We start from the raw sequence: 18,148 nt of genomic DNA, 5'->3' as shown, positions 1-18,148 counted from the left end.
GCCCTCGGTTCCCCACCTGCAGGGGAGTCGCTTCACAGACGGTGAAGCAGGTCTGCAGGTGTCTTTCTCTGCCCCTCGCTGTCTTCCCCTCCTCTCTCCATTTCTCTCTGTCCTATCCAACAACGACGACATCAATCATAACTACAACAATAAAACAATAAGGGCAAAGAAAGGGAATAAATGATAAATAAAAAATTAAAATAACTGGAGTGGGTTCACTCCTGTGAGAATGTCATTCATCGGAAAAGGCAGCAGCAGCAAATGCTGGAGAGGCTGTGGGCTCAAAGGAACCCTCCTGCACTGCTGGTGGGAATGTCATTGGGTCCAACCCCTGTGGAGAGCAGTCTGGAGAACGCTCAGAAGGCTAGAAATGGACCTACCCTATGATCCTGCAATTCCTCTCCTGGGGATATATCCCCAGGAACTCAACACACCCATCCAAAAAGATCTGTGTACACATATGTTCTTGGCGGCACAATTTGTAATAGCCAAAACCTGGAAGCAACCCAGATGTCCAACAACACATGAGTGGCTGAGCAGGTTGTGGTCTGTGTACACAATGGAATACTACTCAGCTATAAAAAATGGTGACTTCACTGTTTTCAGCCGATCTTGGATGGACCTTGAAAAAAATCATGTTAAGTGAAATAAGTCAGAAACAGAAGGATGAATATGGGATGATCTCACTCTCAGGCAGAAGATGAAAATCAAGATCAGAAGAGAAAACACAAGTAGAACCTGAACTGGAATTGGTGTATCGCACCAAAGTAAAAGACTCTGAGTTGGGTGAGGGGGAGAATATAGGTCCAAAAATGCTGACAGGGGACCTAGTGGGGGTTATATTGTTATATGGAAAACTGGGGAGTGTTATGCATGTACAAACTATTGTATTTACTGTTGAATGTAAAACATTAATTCCCCAATAAAGAAATTAAAAAAAAAAAACTTGAGTGGGGCTTCTTAGGATTAAGGAAGTGTGAAATTGGAGTGTGACAGTCCTCCCTGGAAGCACCTGCAAGGTTACATTCCTTTGGTTTTGGAAAGACTAAGACAAAGTTTGACACATGCCTCTGTGCTCATCAAGACCCCAGGCCCCTAGCCTGTGCCACAGAACTCCTTGATCTACATTACATAGTTGCTCATAACTAAAAAAATACACATACTGGTGCCATTTCTTTTTTTTTCTTTTTAAATATTTATTACTGGAAAGAGACAGAGAGAAATTGAAAGGGGAGGAGGAGCTAGAGGAAGAAATACACAACTGGAGCCCTGCTTCACCACTCCTGAAACTTGACCCCTGCAGGTGGGGACCAGGGGCTTGAACCTGGGTCCTTATGCATGGTAATGTGTGTATTTAACCAGGTCCACTGGTGGCATCCCTGTGCCACTTTCTGTACAGGGGATATAGGATTATACATGTCCATATTATGTTAATCAACACAGCATGACCACAGCCCCCCCCCCCAACAGTATTTCCCTGGGGAATTCCTGAATGAATATGGAACCCTCTGTCTTCTCTGCATAGTCAACCCCTCACCTTCCAACTCGTGTTCTATAATCTGTGTGCTGGCCAGTCTTTCCATCCAACTTGCAAGTTGTTTTCTTGCCAGTGAAGCCCCTCTTTGCTTATCAGCACTTGCTATGATTTCTGAAAACACAGGGAACCTACCCAGGGTGTTTGCTGGGGAAACCTCCACTGCCCAGTGATACCCTGAAGTCCTCACCTACAACTTAGTGGGGGAGCCTATCACCACTGGGGTGCTGTCACAACCCCAATTAGCAAACTGTCTAGAGACCACCTTCCCTAAGTTAAGGTCTCTCTCCCATATTGGTTCCCACCTTGTCACCAAAGCACCAGGTCTTGTCATACAAGCTACCTAGAACCACTTCCAAAGTCAGATAAAGCCTCAGGGCTAGGATCAGTGCACCAGGTCTTGGACAGTCCTCCTTATTCATCTTCTAAGGGTAGTTTCAAGTTTTATAATCTCCTTTTGGTGACTCTTCTCTAATCCCAAATGAAACAACTCCAGGCTGGTGCAGTCTTTCAACTTAGATAAAACTAAAACTCCACACAAGACTATACATCTCAATATTTTCTGAAAAATATTTTTGAAAGTGATGCCAGAGCACACCTCCATATTTATTAATACACGGTGTTGGGGGGATTGAACTAAGAGTCATGCAAATGCAAAGCACATTCTAGATTCACCTCCATGATTCCAATGTTATTTTCAGTCCTTTAATTTTTTATATTTATTTATTTTCCCTTTTGTTGCCCTTCCTGTCTATTGTTGTTGTATTGTTGTTGTTACTGATGTTGTTGTCGTCGTCGTGAGATAGGACAGAGAGAAATGGAGAGAGGAGGGGAAGACAAAGAGGGGGAGAGAAAGATAGACACCTGCAGACCTGCTTCACCACCAGTGAAGCGACTCCCCTGCAGGTGGGTAGCTGGGGGCTCGAACTGGGATCCTTACGCTGTGTATTTTTTGTCTTATTTGTCCTTCATGCCTCAGGAATAGAGGTATTGATTTCTCCAGTATATAGATGAGAGACATAAGACTCGGTCATTAGCATGTTAGGACATCGGTGAACCACAAATGATTTGACAATTGTACTGTGACGTTGAGGGGGTTCATTTATAAAGGATTTATTTCTCGATCTAGGAACATTCTTGAGGCAGCCATTTCTTATACAAAAGAGTTATCATATGGCCCGGGGGAGGAAGAACAGAAAGAAACACATTAACCTCTAAGTTCTCTATAATCATTCCTTCTTTGAGGAGGATGCATATGGAATAACAACCTTGTGTTGATACGTATTGTACAAAAGAAAGAGTAGCATAATGTCTCTACTCTAATTTATTTATTTATTTACTTTACCCCTGGGGTGACTAGACTGCCCAGGAATGTATTTTTTTTAATGTGAGGTGAAAATGGAAACACAAACACAGCCACTTTGTAGGTCACTGCCACTGAAGAAACTCAAGTGTGTACATACCAAGTGCCATGAGCCATTCACGGAAGAGTTTTCTGACAGTGTTAAAAAGTTTCTGGATGGCCTATGGAAAAAGAGAGGTTCAAAGCGAACTAAACAGACTCCATCCTTTGCCCAAGACTCTCTTGTTCACTGTTTGGAAACTATGTCAAAAGTGGTATTCATGTACTAGCTAAGCTCTTCAACCCATTCTCTCAGCTCCCATTCATTCACCTCTTATTTGAGGAATTGTGTTGTTATTAATGCTGATATGGCACCAAGACCGAAGCTCAGGGAGATGAAGCAACTTTCACTCCACTATTTGTCAGTGGGGCTGGAATTTGTACCCAGGCAGCCCTCGAGCTCAGTTAGCCAAAGCAAACAGTTTGCCGTAGAGAGATGAGAAAAATATGTTTGCTGAATCCACCGCTGCCAAGTCAAGCAAAACAGTGGTGACTCTCCACTGACTTTGTCCTTAGCCACCCAAGGCTTACAAACAGAGGTCACTTCCAGCACACAGCTATGGAAAACATCAGGACATGCTTCAAGGACGAGGATACCTTAGGGTTTTTAGTTATGGGGGTGGGGGGGGGGACTTGCATCTGGGAAAAGCCCTCACATTACTCTGAGAGAATTGGTGCAAAGACAGACTGGATCCCGATATAAAGATTCTACACCTTGTGAATTGTGGGTTGAGATCACAGCTAATGTCTAAGGAATTCTATTATCAAAGTTGCAGTTAATTATTATTTTGCCTCCAGGGTTATTGCTGGGGCTCAGTGCCTGCACCATGAATCCACTGCACCTGGAGGCCATTCCCCCCCCCTTTTGTTGCCATTGTTGTAGTCTTGTTGTGGTTATTATTGTTGTTATTGATGTCGTTTGTTGTTGGATAGGACAGAAAGAAATCGAGAGGGGAGGGAAAGACAGAGGGGGGGAGAGAAAGACAGACACCTTCAGACCTGCTTCACTGCCTGTGAAGCGACTCCTCTGTAGGTGGGGAGCTGGGGGCTTGAACTGGGATCCTTATGTTGATCCTTGCACTTTGAGCCACGTGCACTTAACCTGCTGCGCCACTGCCCGACCCCCTAGACAGTATTATTAAGGGAACCAAGCAAGGTCATTTTTATTTAACTTTTTAAAAATCTATCCCATGAATTGGTTATTTTGGGAACTGGGGTTTGAACATCATGATATGATTTTTTTTTCTTTTGAAGTGCCCTTGAATGTCTGATGAAGATCACATTCCAGGTCCCCGAGCTTCTGCCCCTTCACAGAGTCAGCATATCTGTGTTTCTGCACAGAAGCTTTTAATAAAACTGTATCATCCCTGTTCTCACTTATGGCCCACATGCACATCCAAGGAAGATGAGGTTTTCAGACGGATTCATTTGCCAATGTATAGTTTCTTCAATAGAAGTAAACTACCCATAACTTGCCTCACCTGAACAACTCACATTCTGATCGTTACCGATGCTCCTATTTCTGTTCCTAGCAACTAAACTCTACCAAAGGTCTTGCTCTAGGGTTTCATCGGATGGCTGTAGCAACTGGAGTATGTATAACACACTTCACCCTTTCCATTAAGAATCAGGGATGAGGGCTGTCCTATGGTAGAGTAGAAGGTACCAGATGGGGGAGTCGGGCAGTAGCGCAGCAGGTTAAGCGCACATGGTGCGAAGTACAAGGACTGGCCTACGGATCCCGGTTCGAACACCCGGTTCCCCACCTACAGGGGAGTCGCTTCACAGTGAAGCAGGTCTGCTAGTGTCTATCTTTCTCTCCCCCTGTCTTCCCCTCCTCTCTCCATTTCTCTCTGTCCTATCCAACAATGACAGCATCAATAACAACAATAATAACTACAACAGTAAAACAATAAGGGCAACAAAAGGGAATAAATTAAAATAAAACTTAAAAAAAAAAAGGTACCAGATGTCTTGGGGGGTGTGGAGGCAGGAGAACACACAGGCTGTTGGGAGGCCCAGCAGGGCAAAGAACTGTGCATGAACTCTGCCCTCTGCCCTGGCAGCCAGCACATACTCCATGAGTAAATTACTTAGCTGTGACTACATATCCATGAGAATTCCTCCAGGCTGTGACGCCGGCTAACCAAGTGTCCCTGAGCACAGCTGCAAGCCGGGCTCTAAGGCCATGACCTCTAACACAGTCACCATACCTCCCTAACATGGCCTTCACTGGACGGGGTCTCTCTGGAGCTTTGGGCACCGTGCGTGGGCACTGCCCTCTGTCGGGCATCCTTTGTGTGTGTGTTTTGGCTGCTTCAAGTCCCCTGGGGTCTTCCCCAGCCTGCAGCTCTGAGTGAGGTGTAGACAGGCTCAGAGGTGTCCCGACGGTGGCTCCTGCCTATCTTTTTGTGTGTGGAGGGGCACGGTCTCATGCTTGCATGATTTTTACTATTCCTGGGTTTTTGGTTTGTTTTTGTTTTTTCATTCAGGTACAGAGACAGAGAGGAAGTGACACAGCACCAGCATTTTCCTCTGTGCGGTAGTACTTCCAGGTCATGCAGGGGCTCTAACGGGCCATTTGAATAAGGCAGGTGTCCTGCCCTACATGGTGAGCTATATTGGGGCGTGTTTTGCTTCATTTAGGTTCTCCGAGTCATGTCAGAAGTTGGCATTGTCTGAGAGACCTTGCACGTGTGTGTGTGTGTGTGTGTGTGTGTGTGTGTGTGTGTGTGTGTGTGTGTGTATGTTCCTGCTTGAAGCAGACAGCTATTAAGAACTCCAGGCCCCATGTTCAGCGGGGAAGCAATTACAGCAGCCAGACCCATAAAAACTGTGAAACCTGTAAAAACAGAGACAGAGAGACATTGAGGGGAGAAGAAGCAATAAAGAGGGAGAGAAAAAAAAGGGAGAGAGAGACACACACACACACAAATAGTGAAGCAGTGCTGCAGGTGGAACCAGGGGCTTGAACCCAGGCCACTGAGCCTGGTCACGGGCGCTTTAGTGGGTACGCCACCTCCAGACCCCACCACTGTTTTCTCTGGCAGTCCTCAGAGTTAGCTCTCTACCATTCTAACTGTTCTGGGCCTTGGCGAACTTGGGTTTGGATTCTTTCTTCCTTCCACACTCCACCCCCGCCCCATTGCCCCAGACCCGAGGGTCCATTTCCTTTAATCTGGAAACAGTCCTCAGCTAACGTTTCTTCCAGACACCCCCAAACGCCCTGCACCCTCTTCCACAAACTGCACTTCTGGCTGGTTCATCTGCTTGTTCCTTCCTCCAACACCACCCCCGGAAGCTGACCGTCTGTCTGCACACATGTCCCCTCTTCCAGTCCCCCCCAGATGCTGCCACCGTGACACAGATCAGGGAGCCGGTGTGCTTAGGAAGGAGACGGACCACAGTCTGGGAGGACCCACTTTATTGCTCAGCCCAGGAGCCCCCTGCCCCGACACAGACCAGTGGCGGCCAGAGCTCCGCTTGGTCCAAGTGCCCCACCCTCACTGGGTGGTGGCTTGCCCGGTTAATCACACATATCACCGTGCACACGGACCTGGGTTCAAGACCCCTGCTCCCTACTTGCAGGGGGAGGATGCTTCACGAGAGGTTAAGTAGGTCTATGGGCGTCTCTCTCTGTTTCTCTCCCTCTCTATCTCCCCTTCCCTCTCAATTTCTCTCAGTCCTGCACCCCCCTATTCCCCCACGCAAAAAAATAAAATAAAATAAAAATGGAGAGGTGGACTCATAGGGCTGGCAGCAAGCCCCAGTGATAACCCTGGTGGCAATAAAATAAATTAACAAATAAATAAAAAGTCCCCCACCTTCTGTCAGGCCAGGCCAGGCCCTGGACAGAACTGGGGACATCTGTGCCTTTCGCTAGTCCCAGAAAGTGTGGTCCCCAGTGTCCCCACACAGAGGCACATCTTCAAGTCATACCTCCCTCCCGCCCGTCTATTGTCTCCCATTCTCTGCCGGCTCCCCCAAAGTCACCCCAGAGAAGGTGAGAAGCAGGGGTGGGGGTGGGGGATGCGCTAGGGGTGCAGCCAACACAAATGGCCTCAGGAAGAAACTGCCACCAAGCCTTCAGACTCATCATTCACCAGCAAGCCCAGAACTGAGCACTTCCGGGCAGGTGCATGGCATCCCACCGCCCCCCCCCCCCACACACACACACAGGGAAGTAAAGTGACAGAGCTGGGGGACTGGGGACTGGACCCCAGAGGGTAGAGCCCATTCTCCAAGAGCTCTGGGACCATGAATGAGTGTCTAAGGCTCAGCTCCCACTGCCCTGGGAGAAATGAGGGTACGGGCTGGGGGCACCCAGATTCCCACAGCCCTGACCCCAGTCCCCTTCGTTCTTAGCACAGAGCCTTAGCTGCTTTGGGGTGCGCAGGTTTGGTGAGGCTTCAGCACCAGCGTGGACCCAGCACCACCTCCACCCCCCAATTCAGTCCCTCCCTGTGTCCCCCAGCTCCAGGTGGCTCAGACACTGCTGTCAGGGGCTTTGAAATCCACCCCACCTATATCCAGGTGCACTGGGGTCCCGGTGCAGGGCTTAAACTTGGGTGTGGGGAAAAGGCGGCCCAGGTAGGAGAGAAAGATGGGGGGAATGTTCTAGGGATGGTGCCTAGAGGAAGCTAGATGGGGGGAGGGGCTCAGCCTGGTCCCAAATGCCTCCGCTGCTTTTTGGGGATGCATGCTTCTCCACGCCTGCCACGTCTTAGGAAAGTTCCCATCTCGCTCTGTCAGGACTCCACGTCGGGGCTAAGAGGGGCCTATGACACGCCAAGCCGGGCATCCAGGCCCCAGGTGAGGGGTTGCCAGGAGGTCCGGCCGCTTCTGGGGGGACACACAGCAGGACGGCAGGTCCGGGGGAGGGGCCGGGAGCCCAGGACAGGGGGTGTACAAGGGACAGTCGAGCCAAGGCCATCCAGAGGCGGACACCTGAAAAAACACATCGAGTGGATGGGGCCTCTCTGTGGTGTCCTCTTCCAGAAGAATCTTGTCCCCTCTGCCCAGCGGACATCTCCCTGGTCCAGGTTCTAGCCCCAGCCCTACCCTCCCAGCACAGGCCCCTGACACACCCTCTGAATGTGGGGTCAGGAAAGGTGAGATACAAAGGTGGCCCTTCCCCGCTCTCTCCCGCACCTCACCCAGGTCCTTCCCCACCAGCAGGGCCCCGGGGTCCCCCCAGTACCTGTGGCCTGAAGCTGCATGGTCACTTCCGGTCACTCCCACAGGAAGCGCACATACCAGATGGTCTCATTCTTGAGCTGCGGCCCAAACAGGGGGTTCAGCTGAGCCAGGATGGTGATGAGCCAGCTGCGGGGGGGGGGGGGAGACACACCCCAGTGAGCAGGAGCCTGAGGCAGGAGGGCCCGGCCCCCACCCCCACACACCCTGTTAGGCCTGGGGAGTGACCACCGCAATGTCCGAGGCCTGTGTCTGGAGTGGGGGGCCCAGCAGTCCATATGAGCGTGGGCTGGGGCTGGTGGGTTTGGGCTTCGATTGGGCTTGACTCATTTATTTTTCAGTATTTTATATGTTTATTATTAGATGGAGACAGAGAGAAACTGAGAGGAGAGGGGGAGATAGAGAGGGAGAGAGGCAGAGAGACACCGGCAGCCCTGCTTCACCTCGCCTGCAGGTAGGGACCAGGGGCTTGAACTTGCATCCTTACTCACTGTTAACATGTGCACTTAAACAGGTGCACCACCGCCTGGCCCCGGCTAATTATTTATTTGTGTATGTATTAAGATTCACAAAACCATGCAAGGACCGGCATAAGGATCCTGGTTCGAGCCCCCGGCTCCCCACCTGCAGGGGAGTCGCTTCACAGGCAGTGAAGCAGGTCTGCAGGTATCTGTCTTTCTCTCCCCCTCTGTGTCTTCCCCTCCTCTCTCCATTTCGCTCTGTCCTATCCAACAATGACGACAACAACAATAACAACTACAACAACAATAAAAAAAAAATTCACAAAGCCAGGGGCCAGGTAGTGCTGCACCTGGTTAAACACAAATGTCACCAAGCACAAGGGCTCTCTGTTCAAGTCCCTGCTCCCCACCAGTAGGGGGGTCCACTCCCAGCCGAGAAGCAGGCCTGCAGGTGTCTATCTCTCTCTCTCTCCCTGTCCTCTCTCAACTTCTCTCTGTCCTATCTAACAAGAACAAACAAACAAAACTTAGAAAGAAAAACAAATAAAAGGAGAAAAATGTCCACTGGGAACGGTGGATTCACAGTGATGGCTTCTTCTTCTTCTAGCGTTTGCCCTTCTTCCGCGTAGCCAGTCAGCAGTCAGGTTGAGCCTGATGTCAAGTTTCGAGACCTCCTTTGAATCTGGAGAGGTGGCAGTCATTGACTATGTGGGTCATAGTCTGTCTGTAGCCGCAGGGGCAGTTCGGGTCGTCTCTGTCTCCCCAGCGATGGAACATAGCGGCGCACCAGCCATGGCCTGTTCGATAGCGATTGAGGAGGGCCCAATCATAACGTGCTAGGTCAAAGCCGGGTTGACGCTTGCAGGGGTCTGTGATGAGGTGTTTGTTCTTTACCTCAGCTGACTGCCAACTCTGTTTCCAAGAGACTGGAACAGAGAAGTTCAGTGTAGGCGTAGGGGACCAGATTGGATGACGAGACGTCAAGTGTTGGACAGGGTGGGCGAAGATATCCGCGTATATTGGCAGGTCCGGTCGAGCGTAGACGTGGGAAATGAACTTAGATGATGCTGCATCCCGACGAATATCTGGCGGGGCGATGTTGCTAAGAACTGGCAGCCATGGAACCGGGGTGGAACGGATGGTTCCAGAAATTATCCTCATGGAGGAGTATAATTTGGAATCAACCAAGTGGACATGGGGGCTACGGAACCATCCTGGGGCACAGTATTCTGCAATGGAATAGCATAATGCCAGAGATGATGATCGTAGTGTGGAAGCACTCGCGCACCATGAGGAGCTGGCCAGTCTTGCAATGATGTTATTCCTCGCGCCCACCTTTGCTGCAGTTTTTATGAGATGTTCGTGAAATGACAGAGTGCGATCGAGAGTAATGCCAAGATAGACTGGCTGGGCTTCATGCCGGATTCTCGTATCGCCAAGCTGCACATTAAGCTCACGCGAGGCCGAGGCATGGTGTAGATGGAAAACAGATGATACCGTTTTTGCAGTGCTAGGGATTAGTCGCCATTTTTTACAGTAATCAGATATCAGAGACATGTCTTTGGTGAGTGTTTCCTCGAGGATGTCGAACTTGGATGCCTGAGTTGCACAGCAGATGTCATCGGCGTAGATGAACTTCCTTGAAGAAGTTTCTGGGAGGTCATTGATGTAAATATTAAATAGCGTAGGAGCCAGAACAGAGCCCTGGGGGAGGCCACTTGAGACAAGTCTCCATCTGCTAGACTTGTCACCCAGATGCACCTGGAATCTTCTGTTTTAGAGAAGAAACGATATAGTGTTGGCCACCCATGGAGGCAGGCATCTTGAGATCTTGACTAGGAGACCACGGTGCCAGACCGTGTCATAGGCTGCTGTGAGATCAACAAAGACAGCACCCATCTTTAAATTCTTCTGGAATCCATTTTCAATGTAAGTTGAGAGGGCCAGGGCTTGTTCGCAGGTAGATCTTCCTGGGCGGAAACCAGCTTGGGCGGGTGATAGGAATTTCTCTGTAAGAGGAGAAATACATGACAGAAGCAGCCTCTCAAGGAGTTTGTAACACACGGGATGCATTGGACCAACCTTCCCGTGGTGCATCTCGTGAGTACCCATTCACTGGGGAAACTGACGATCCTTCCTAGCCGACTGAATCCACATGGATCCCAGTCACTTTCAAAGCCAGCAACAAGCAGCTCCTGACAGCTTTCAAGCTGTTGGTCCTGCTCTTTGAGTCCTCCAACTTAATATTGAGGGGCTGTCCTTTGCCAAACGCGTTCTTATTGGTCAATTGGCAATACAGCATCAGGCAGATGTTATCTGCCTACAAGAAACACATATAGCAGTCGATGAAGCTGCTCGATTCACCATCAGTGGATTCGATTTAATATGCTATAATCTCCATCCTAAACACGGCCGAGCCATCTACGCCAAATCGTGTCTTGCGGACAGTGATGGCACTGAGCCCCAGCAAGAACCCTGATGGCAATGAAAAATTGGAAAAGTAGGGAGTCGGGCGGTGGCGCAGCGGGTTAAGCGCATGTGGCACAAAGCACAAGGACCGGCCTAAGGATCCCGGTTTGAGCCCCTGGCTTCCCACCTGCAGGGGAGTCGCTTCACAGGCGGTGAAGCAGGTCTGCAGGTGTCTGTCTTTCTCTCCCCCTCTCTGTCTTCCCCTCCTCTCTCCATTTCTCTCTGTCCTATCCAACAACAACAACACCAATAACAAGAATAACTACACAATAATAAAAAAACAAGGGCAAATAAGGGAAAATAAATAAATATAAAAAAGTTTAAAACACACAAACAAAAAAGGCTGGCGGCACTCTGGAAGGCCGTCTCCATGTGTGCCAGTTAACAGCTATGAGCCCATTTTATTCTGCATCACAGGGAGAAAGTGTACCCAGGTGACACCTGTGGGATTGGGGGGGCATGGCCACCCTGGGCTTTCTGCCCCTCGCCCCTCTCCTGTGCTTTCCAGCTGCAGCTTTCGGACGCAGGTCAGTCAGGCTGTCCCTAGCAGGCAGAGCACTGTTCCCAAGTGGGGACAGACGGAATGAGGAAAGGAGGGAGGGGACTGGCTGCCTCTGGGCGGGAAGAGGGTCCTCACAATAGGTAGCAGCAGACTGCGGTGGCCACCAGCATGGTGATGATCACTCTGCAAGAGAAGAGGAGGGGCAGGTCAGGATGGACAGACAGACGATGCAAACAGTCCCTGGGGCGTCTGTCCTGGTGCAGGTCCCTGTCCCCTGGGCCTTCCCTAGGACACCTGCGTGCAGGACGCTGATGTCTCCTCGGGGCAGAAGCTGCAAGATGGGAACAAGTCCCCTGGCAGGGAGCACAGTCTTCACTGAATTAATCCAGCTCCTCCTCCCCCTCCTGCTCACTCTCTGGACCAGAAGCTGTTGGTCTGCTTCTAATTCTGCTTCTAAAAACCCCTTCTGTTTCATTGGTTTAATACCCCCGGCTTAACACTGTATTCAATTTACATAACCACTGTATTCTATTTACATAACCACTGCAGGGCATTGGTTTAATCCCCACTGGTTCATGATGTGTTTCTGCTCCACCCCCTCTCATAGTACACCCTGATTTGCACCAGTCACTTTTCGCTCCACCCTCTCTATGTCACATCCTGTTTCTACCCTACTTGGCCAGTATATATAAGGACAGAATAGTTCTTAAATATTAGTGTTAGTTTAGTTTAGCTCGGCTTAGATCGTGCTGCGTTCAGCATGAATAAAGAGATACTGCCTACAGCTCAACCATGAGTCCCTGGTCATCTGTCTCCTCTCGTGAAGCCAGCCCAACAAGAAGCAGCAGGCACAGTGCTGCCTTTTGGGGCACTGCCATGGTGTGGTCTCTGGGATACAGAGTCACTGGGCAAAGCGGGAGGGAACAGCAACAACTGAAGAAGCTGTGGCATGGGGGCCAGGCAGTGGCACGCCTGGTTAAGCACTCACATCACGGTGCACAAGGACCTGGGTTCAAGCCCCTGGTCCCCACCTGCAGAGGGAAAGTTTTCACGAGTAGTGATGCAGAGCTGCAGGTGTTTCTTTGTTTCTCTCTCTCTCCAACTCCCCCTCTCCTCTCAATTTCTCTCTGTCTGTATCCAACAAATAATAATAATAATAATAAGTCAGGGCATGGGGCAGGGAGACTGTGAGTCACCTTGAAGTAGCAGTTATGAGCATCTGAGGGACTAAGGTCTGGTGCCTACACACAGAAGAACCAGAGGCAGAATCTACAGATAAAAGATTTAAAAAAAAAAAAAGGAGAAGAGGAAGAAGAAGAGGAGGAGGAGGAGAAGGAGGAGAAGAAGAAGAAGCTTCAGAAGCAAGGGAGATAGCTTCCCCCAGTGGAGCACAGGCCTTCCAGCTCCAGCTTCCGTCTCAGACCCCAGCAGCACATGGAAACACCACGGGTGGTGGAGAGGTGCCGTGGCGTCTCTCCTGTTGCTCTCATTCTCTCTCTCTGCTTCCCACCGCTGCCTCTGAAAAATAATGAAAAACATAGGCCGGGGAGAGCACTGAGTGCTATCATGTCTGTGTGGGGTCCTGGGCTTAGTCCTTGCACTGCAGAAGAGGAGTAGGAGGAAGAAGAGAAGGAGGAGGAAGAGGAGGAGGAACAGGAGGGAGAAGAGGTGGAGATGGAGGATGAGGAAGAGGAGGAGGAGGCAGAGGAAGAGGAGAAAGAGATGGAAGAGGAAGGTGGAGGAGGACAGAGAGGAGGAGGAGGTAGAGAAAGAAGAGGAGGAAGAGGAGACGGTGGAGGAAGAGGAGGAGGAGGCTGAGCTGGTGAAATTGCTCAACTGTGAGAGTGCAGGGCTGATTTAACTGAGGTTCCTGGTTCAGTCCCTGGCAATGCATGTACCAGAGTGGTGCTCCTGTTCCTCTCTCTCTCTCTCTCTCTCTCTCTCTCTTTCTCCCTGTCAGATAGGAAATTGTGCATATGTCTACGTATCTATAAAACAGACTAGAGACAGACAGAAGCTGAAATGTGGCGAGACACTTGCCATGAGGGGGAACATGTCCCGCCATGGTGTGCAGAGGGTGACTCGAAGGTGCTGCACTGTGAAGCTGCTGCCCCGCTGGTTTCAGAGCAGAGGCAAGGCCCCGGGGCTCACGCAGGATCCAGCCCAAACGAGACCCACGGCGGGGCGGTCACTCTGACCCCTGCCTGAACAAGGCTCCGGGAAAATGAGCGCTTTGTGTGTTCCCGGAGCTGACTGGGCGGGCCAGCACCGGGCTGGACACCAGGACCAGGCCATGTCTCCACAGAGGAGTGTCGCTGAGAGAGGACTTTGTCATTATTGTCACAGAAGCACTGTCATGTGCTGATTACAGACAGCGAGTATATATATATTTATACATATATATTTGGATAGAGACAGAGAACTCAAGAGGGAAGAAAGAGATGGAGAGAGAGAGACAGAGACACCTGCAGCCCTGCTTCACCACTCATGAAGCTTCTCCCCTGTAGGTGGGGAGCAGGGGCTTGAACCCAGGTCCTTGTGCACTGTAGCGTGTGCATTCAACCAGGTGTGCCACCACCCGGCTCCTAGATATCTTTGTATTTTACGATACAGATAACATCTACTATTATCATTTTACCTATTACTTTTTTTTTGAAATGTTCTTTTTTAATTTTAATTTAATTTTATTTTAATTAAAATTAAAATTAAATTTTAATTTTATTTTTCAACAGAACGCTGTTCAGCTCTGGCTGATGGTGGTGCTGGGGGTTGAAACTGGGACCTTTGGTGCCTCAGGCATGAAAGTCTTTTTGCATTACTATTAGGCTACCTTCCCAGCCCTCTATGCTTTTTTTAAAAAAATTCATTTTAGTATATTTAATACATTTATTTTTATTTTCCAGAGCACTGCTCGGCTCTGGCTTATGGTGGTACAGGGACTGAACCTGGGACTTTGGAGCCTCAGGTATAAGAGTCTCTTTGCATAACTGTTATGCTATCAAACCCCCCCCACACACACACACACACAATTTATTTATTTATTTTATTTATTTTGGGGGGGGCATTTAGGTTGCTTCCAAGTTCGGGCTGTTACAAAATGTTGCTATGAGCATGGGTGTGTATAGGTCTTTCTGGATAGGTGTTTTTTTTTTTCTCTGCTTGACACAACAAAGGACATGTTCTGGATACCATTCAAAGATTATCTTCTAGGGGCCAGGTGGTGGTGCACCTGGTTGAGCATGTGTTACAGTGTGCAACGACCCAGGTTCAAGCCCCGGTTCCCACCTACAGGGAGAAAGCTTCACAAGCGGTGAAGCAGGGCTGCAGGTGTCTCTCTATCACCGCCTTCCCTCTCGATCTCTGACCGTCTCTATCCAACAAATAAAGATTAAAAAAAAATTAATGGATTTATTTTTAACAGAGCACTGCTCAGCTCTATTTTTGATGATGCTGGGGATTGAACCTGGGACTTTGGAGCTTTAGGTAAGGGAGTCCTTGCATAACCATTATGCTATCTCCCCCCAACCCCACTTGTTTTTAATGACACACAGAGAGAGATAGAGTGACAGAGACCAGAGCTCTGCTCAGCTCTGGTTTGGGGACTGAACCTGGGACCTCAGAGTCTCAAGCATGACCATCTTATTGCAGAACCATTATGCTGTCTCCCCTAACCTGTTCCTACCACAACAGGATAACCGGACGCAGAAACTGGTAGTAAACGTTGCAGCAGATACAGAAAGCTGTGAAGGTACCTTCAGAGCCGGGGCACCTGCTGGAAACCCCTTGCTCAGCCCCCAGCACCCCCCACCCACCAGTCCTGGGCACCCCCATCCCCACAATGGTCACCCCGCCTGGAAGGCTCAGGGTTCCGGCCCAGGCTGGCCACAGCCAGGGTTGTAGGTGGGGAACCCTGTGAGCCCCGGAAGCTCCCTGCTGCCCCCTGGCTGTCTCCTGGATGTGCCGTCCCCCTGCCTCCCACCAGTGACCCCAGCTGGCCCCTCACTATTCCCTCACTGTGCCCCCAGATGCCTTCCGGTGGTCCCTCCCTCGGTTGTCCCCCTGCTGCCCCTTCCCCCAGATGCTGTCCCCTGGACTGGCCCCTGCTGGCCCACCCCCTGATGTCCCCCCACTGAATGACCCCCCCAGCTGTCCCCTGGCTGTGCGTCCCTGCTGTCCCCCCAGTAGTCCCCACCCCACCCCCCGGATCCCTCCCCGCCATCTCCCCAATAGGCCCCCTGTAGCCCTTTCCCATGTTGCCATAGTGGTCTCCCTGCTGTCCCCCAGTAGCCCCCACAAGTCCCCCAGTGGCCCCACCTGCCATCCCCCAATAGTCTGCCCCACATTGTCCCTCCAGTGCCCCCACTGTCCCCCCCAGTGGTCCCCATGCTGCCCCCCCAGTAGTCCTCCCCCACTGTCTCCCTGCTGTCCCCCCATCTCCCCCCACTGTCCCTCCAGTGGATCCCCCGCTGTCCCCAGTGATTCCCCCGCTGTCCCCCCAGTGGTCCCCATGCTGCCCCCCCCAGTGATTCCCCCCGCTGTCCCCACAGTGGTCCCCATGCTGCCCCCAGTGATCCCCCCCGCTGTCCCCCCAGTGGTCCCCATGCTGCCCCCAGTGGGTCCCCCCGCTGTCACCCAGTGGTCCCCATGCTGCCCCCAGTGATTCCCCCCGCTGTCCTCACAGTGGTCCCCATGCTGCCCCCCCCCAGTGATTCCCCCCCCCGCTGTCCCCACAGTGGTCCCCATGCTGCCCCCAGTGGATCCCCCCGCTGTCCCCACAGTGGTCCCCATGCTGTCCCCCCAGTGATTCCCCCCGCTGTCCCCACAGTGGTCCCCATGCTGCCCCCCCCAGTGATTCCCCCCGCTGTCCCCTCCAGTGGTCCCCATGCTGCCCCCAGTGATTCCCCCCGCTGTCCCCACAGTGGTCCCCATGCTGCCCCCCCAGTGATTCCCCCCGCTGTCACCCAGTGGTCCCCATGCTGCCCCCCCCCGTGATTCCCCCCCGCTGTCCCCCCAGTGGTCCCCATGCTGCCCCCAGTGGATCCCCCCGCTGTCCCCACAGTGGTCCCCATGCTGTCCCCCCAGTGATTCCCCCCGCTGTCCCCACAGTGGTCCCCATGCTGCCCCCCCAGTGATTCCCCCCCGCTGTCACCCAGTGGTCCCCATGCTGCCCCCCCCAGTGATTCCCCCCGCTGTCCCCACAGTGGTCCCCATGCTGCCCCCAGTGATTCCCCCCGCTGTCCCCTCCAGTGGTCCCCATGCTGCCCCCAGTGGATCCCCCCGCTGTCCCCACAGTGGTCCCCATGCTGTCCCCCCAGTGATTCCCCCCGCTGTCCCCACAGTGGTCCCCATGCTGCTCCCAGTGATTCCCCCCGCTGTCCCCACAGTGGTCCCCATGCTGCCCCCAGTGATTCCCCCCGCTGTCCCCACAGTGGTCCCCATGCTGCCCCCAGTGGATCCCCCCGCTGTCCCCACAGTGGTCCCCATGCTGCCCCCAGTGATTCCCCCCGCTGTCCCCACAGTGGTCCCCATGCTGCCCCCAGTGATTCCCCCCGCTGTCCCCACAGTGGTCCCCATGCTGCCCCCAGTGGATCCCCCCGCTGTCCCCATGCTGCCCCCCAGTGGATGCCCCCGCTGTCCCCACAGTGGTCCGCCTACTGTCCCCCAATGGCTCCCCCCACATCCCCAGTGGCCCCTCTGCTGTGCCCCCCCCGGATGTCCCCCGCCCCGGGCTATCTGCGCGGCGCCCTTCGCTCTGCCCAGCGGAGGCCGTCTGGGTGGGCCTGCGCCCCTTACCCGCGGTTGGGCCCTTTGGGGACGAGCCAGGGTCCCGCGATGCCGATGAGGCCCCAGAAGGTGGTGAAGATGATGACCGGGAGGGCGAAGGAGTGCGCTGTCATGCCGGCCGCGGGGTGCCTGGGCCCGGGAGCTCGGGTACAAGGGTGCAGGGGTGCTGTGGGGTGCAGGGGTGCTGTGGGGTGCAGGGGTGCTGTGGGGTGCAGGGGTGCTGTGGGGTGCAGGGGCACGGGGACAGGCGGGGCAAGGTGGGAGCGAGGATGCTCGGAGGCGCGCTGGGCTGAGCAGGGCCCTGGACAATGAGCATGCGCAGCAGGATCGGGGGGGGTCCTCGGGGGCGCGCAGGGCTGAGTAGGGCCCCGGACACTGAGCATGCGCAGCAGGATTGGGGGGCTCCTCGGGGGCGCGCTGGGCTGAGTAGGGCCCTGGACAATGAGCATGCGCAGCAGGATTGGGGGGGGTCCTCGGGGGCGCGCAGGGCTGAGTAGGGCCCCGGACACTGAGCATGCGCAGCAGGATTGGGGGGCTCCTCGGGGGCGCGCTGGGCTGAGTAGGGCCCTGGACAATGAGCATGCGCAGCAGGATTGGGGGGGTCCTCGGGGGCGCGCAGGGCTGAGTAGGGCCCCGGACACTGAGCATGCGCAGCAGGATTGGGGGGCTCCTCGGGGGCGCGCTGGGCTGAGTAGGGCCCTGGACAATGAGCATGCGCAGCAGGATTGGGGGGGGGGCTCCTCGGGGGCGCGCAGGGCTGAGCAGGGCCCTGGACACTGAGCATGCGCAGCAGGATTGGG

General features: G+C 52.8%; 1 protein-coding gene across 1 annotated transcript; it reads right to left on the bottom strand.

The window, feature by feature from the left end:
- Positions 1-7,510: 7,510 nt before the first annotated feature.
- ATP6V0E2 (ATPase H+ transporting V0 subunit e2) lies at positions 7,511-17,559 on the bottom strand. Its single transcript, XM_060196778.1, has 4 exons — positions 17,358-17,559; positions 11,700-11,747; positions 8,137-8,261; positions 7,511-7,883 (listed from the first exon to the last, which is right to left on the bottom strand). The coding sequence occupies exons 1-3, from the start codon at positions 17,459-17,461 to the stop codon at positions 8,168-8,170; spliced, it is 246 nt and encodes an 81-aa protein (XP_060052761.1). The 5' UTR covers positions 17,462-17,559; the 3' UTR covers positions 7,511-7,883; positions 8,137-8,167.
- Positions 17,560-18,148: the final 589 nt, after the last annotated feature.

Source organism: Erinaceus europaeus, chromosome 8 (genome assembly GCF_950295315.1).
Source record: "Erinaceus europaeus chromosome 8, mEriEur2.1, whole genome shotgun sequence".
NCBI classification, from domain to species: domain Eukaryota; kingdom Metazoa; phylum Chordata; class Mammalia; order Eulipotyphla; family Erinaceidae; genus Erinaceus; species Erinaceus europaeus.
Note: the sequence above shows the minus strand (reverse complement) of the source record. Positions and strands in the feature narration are given on the sequence as shown.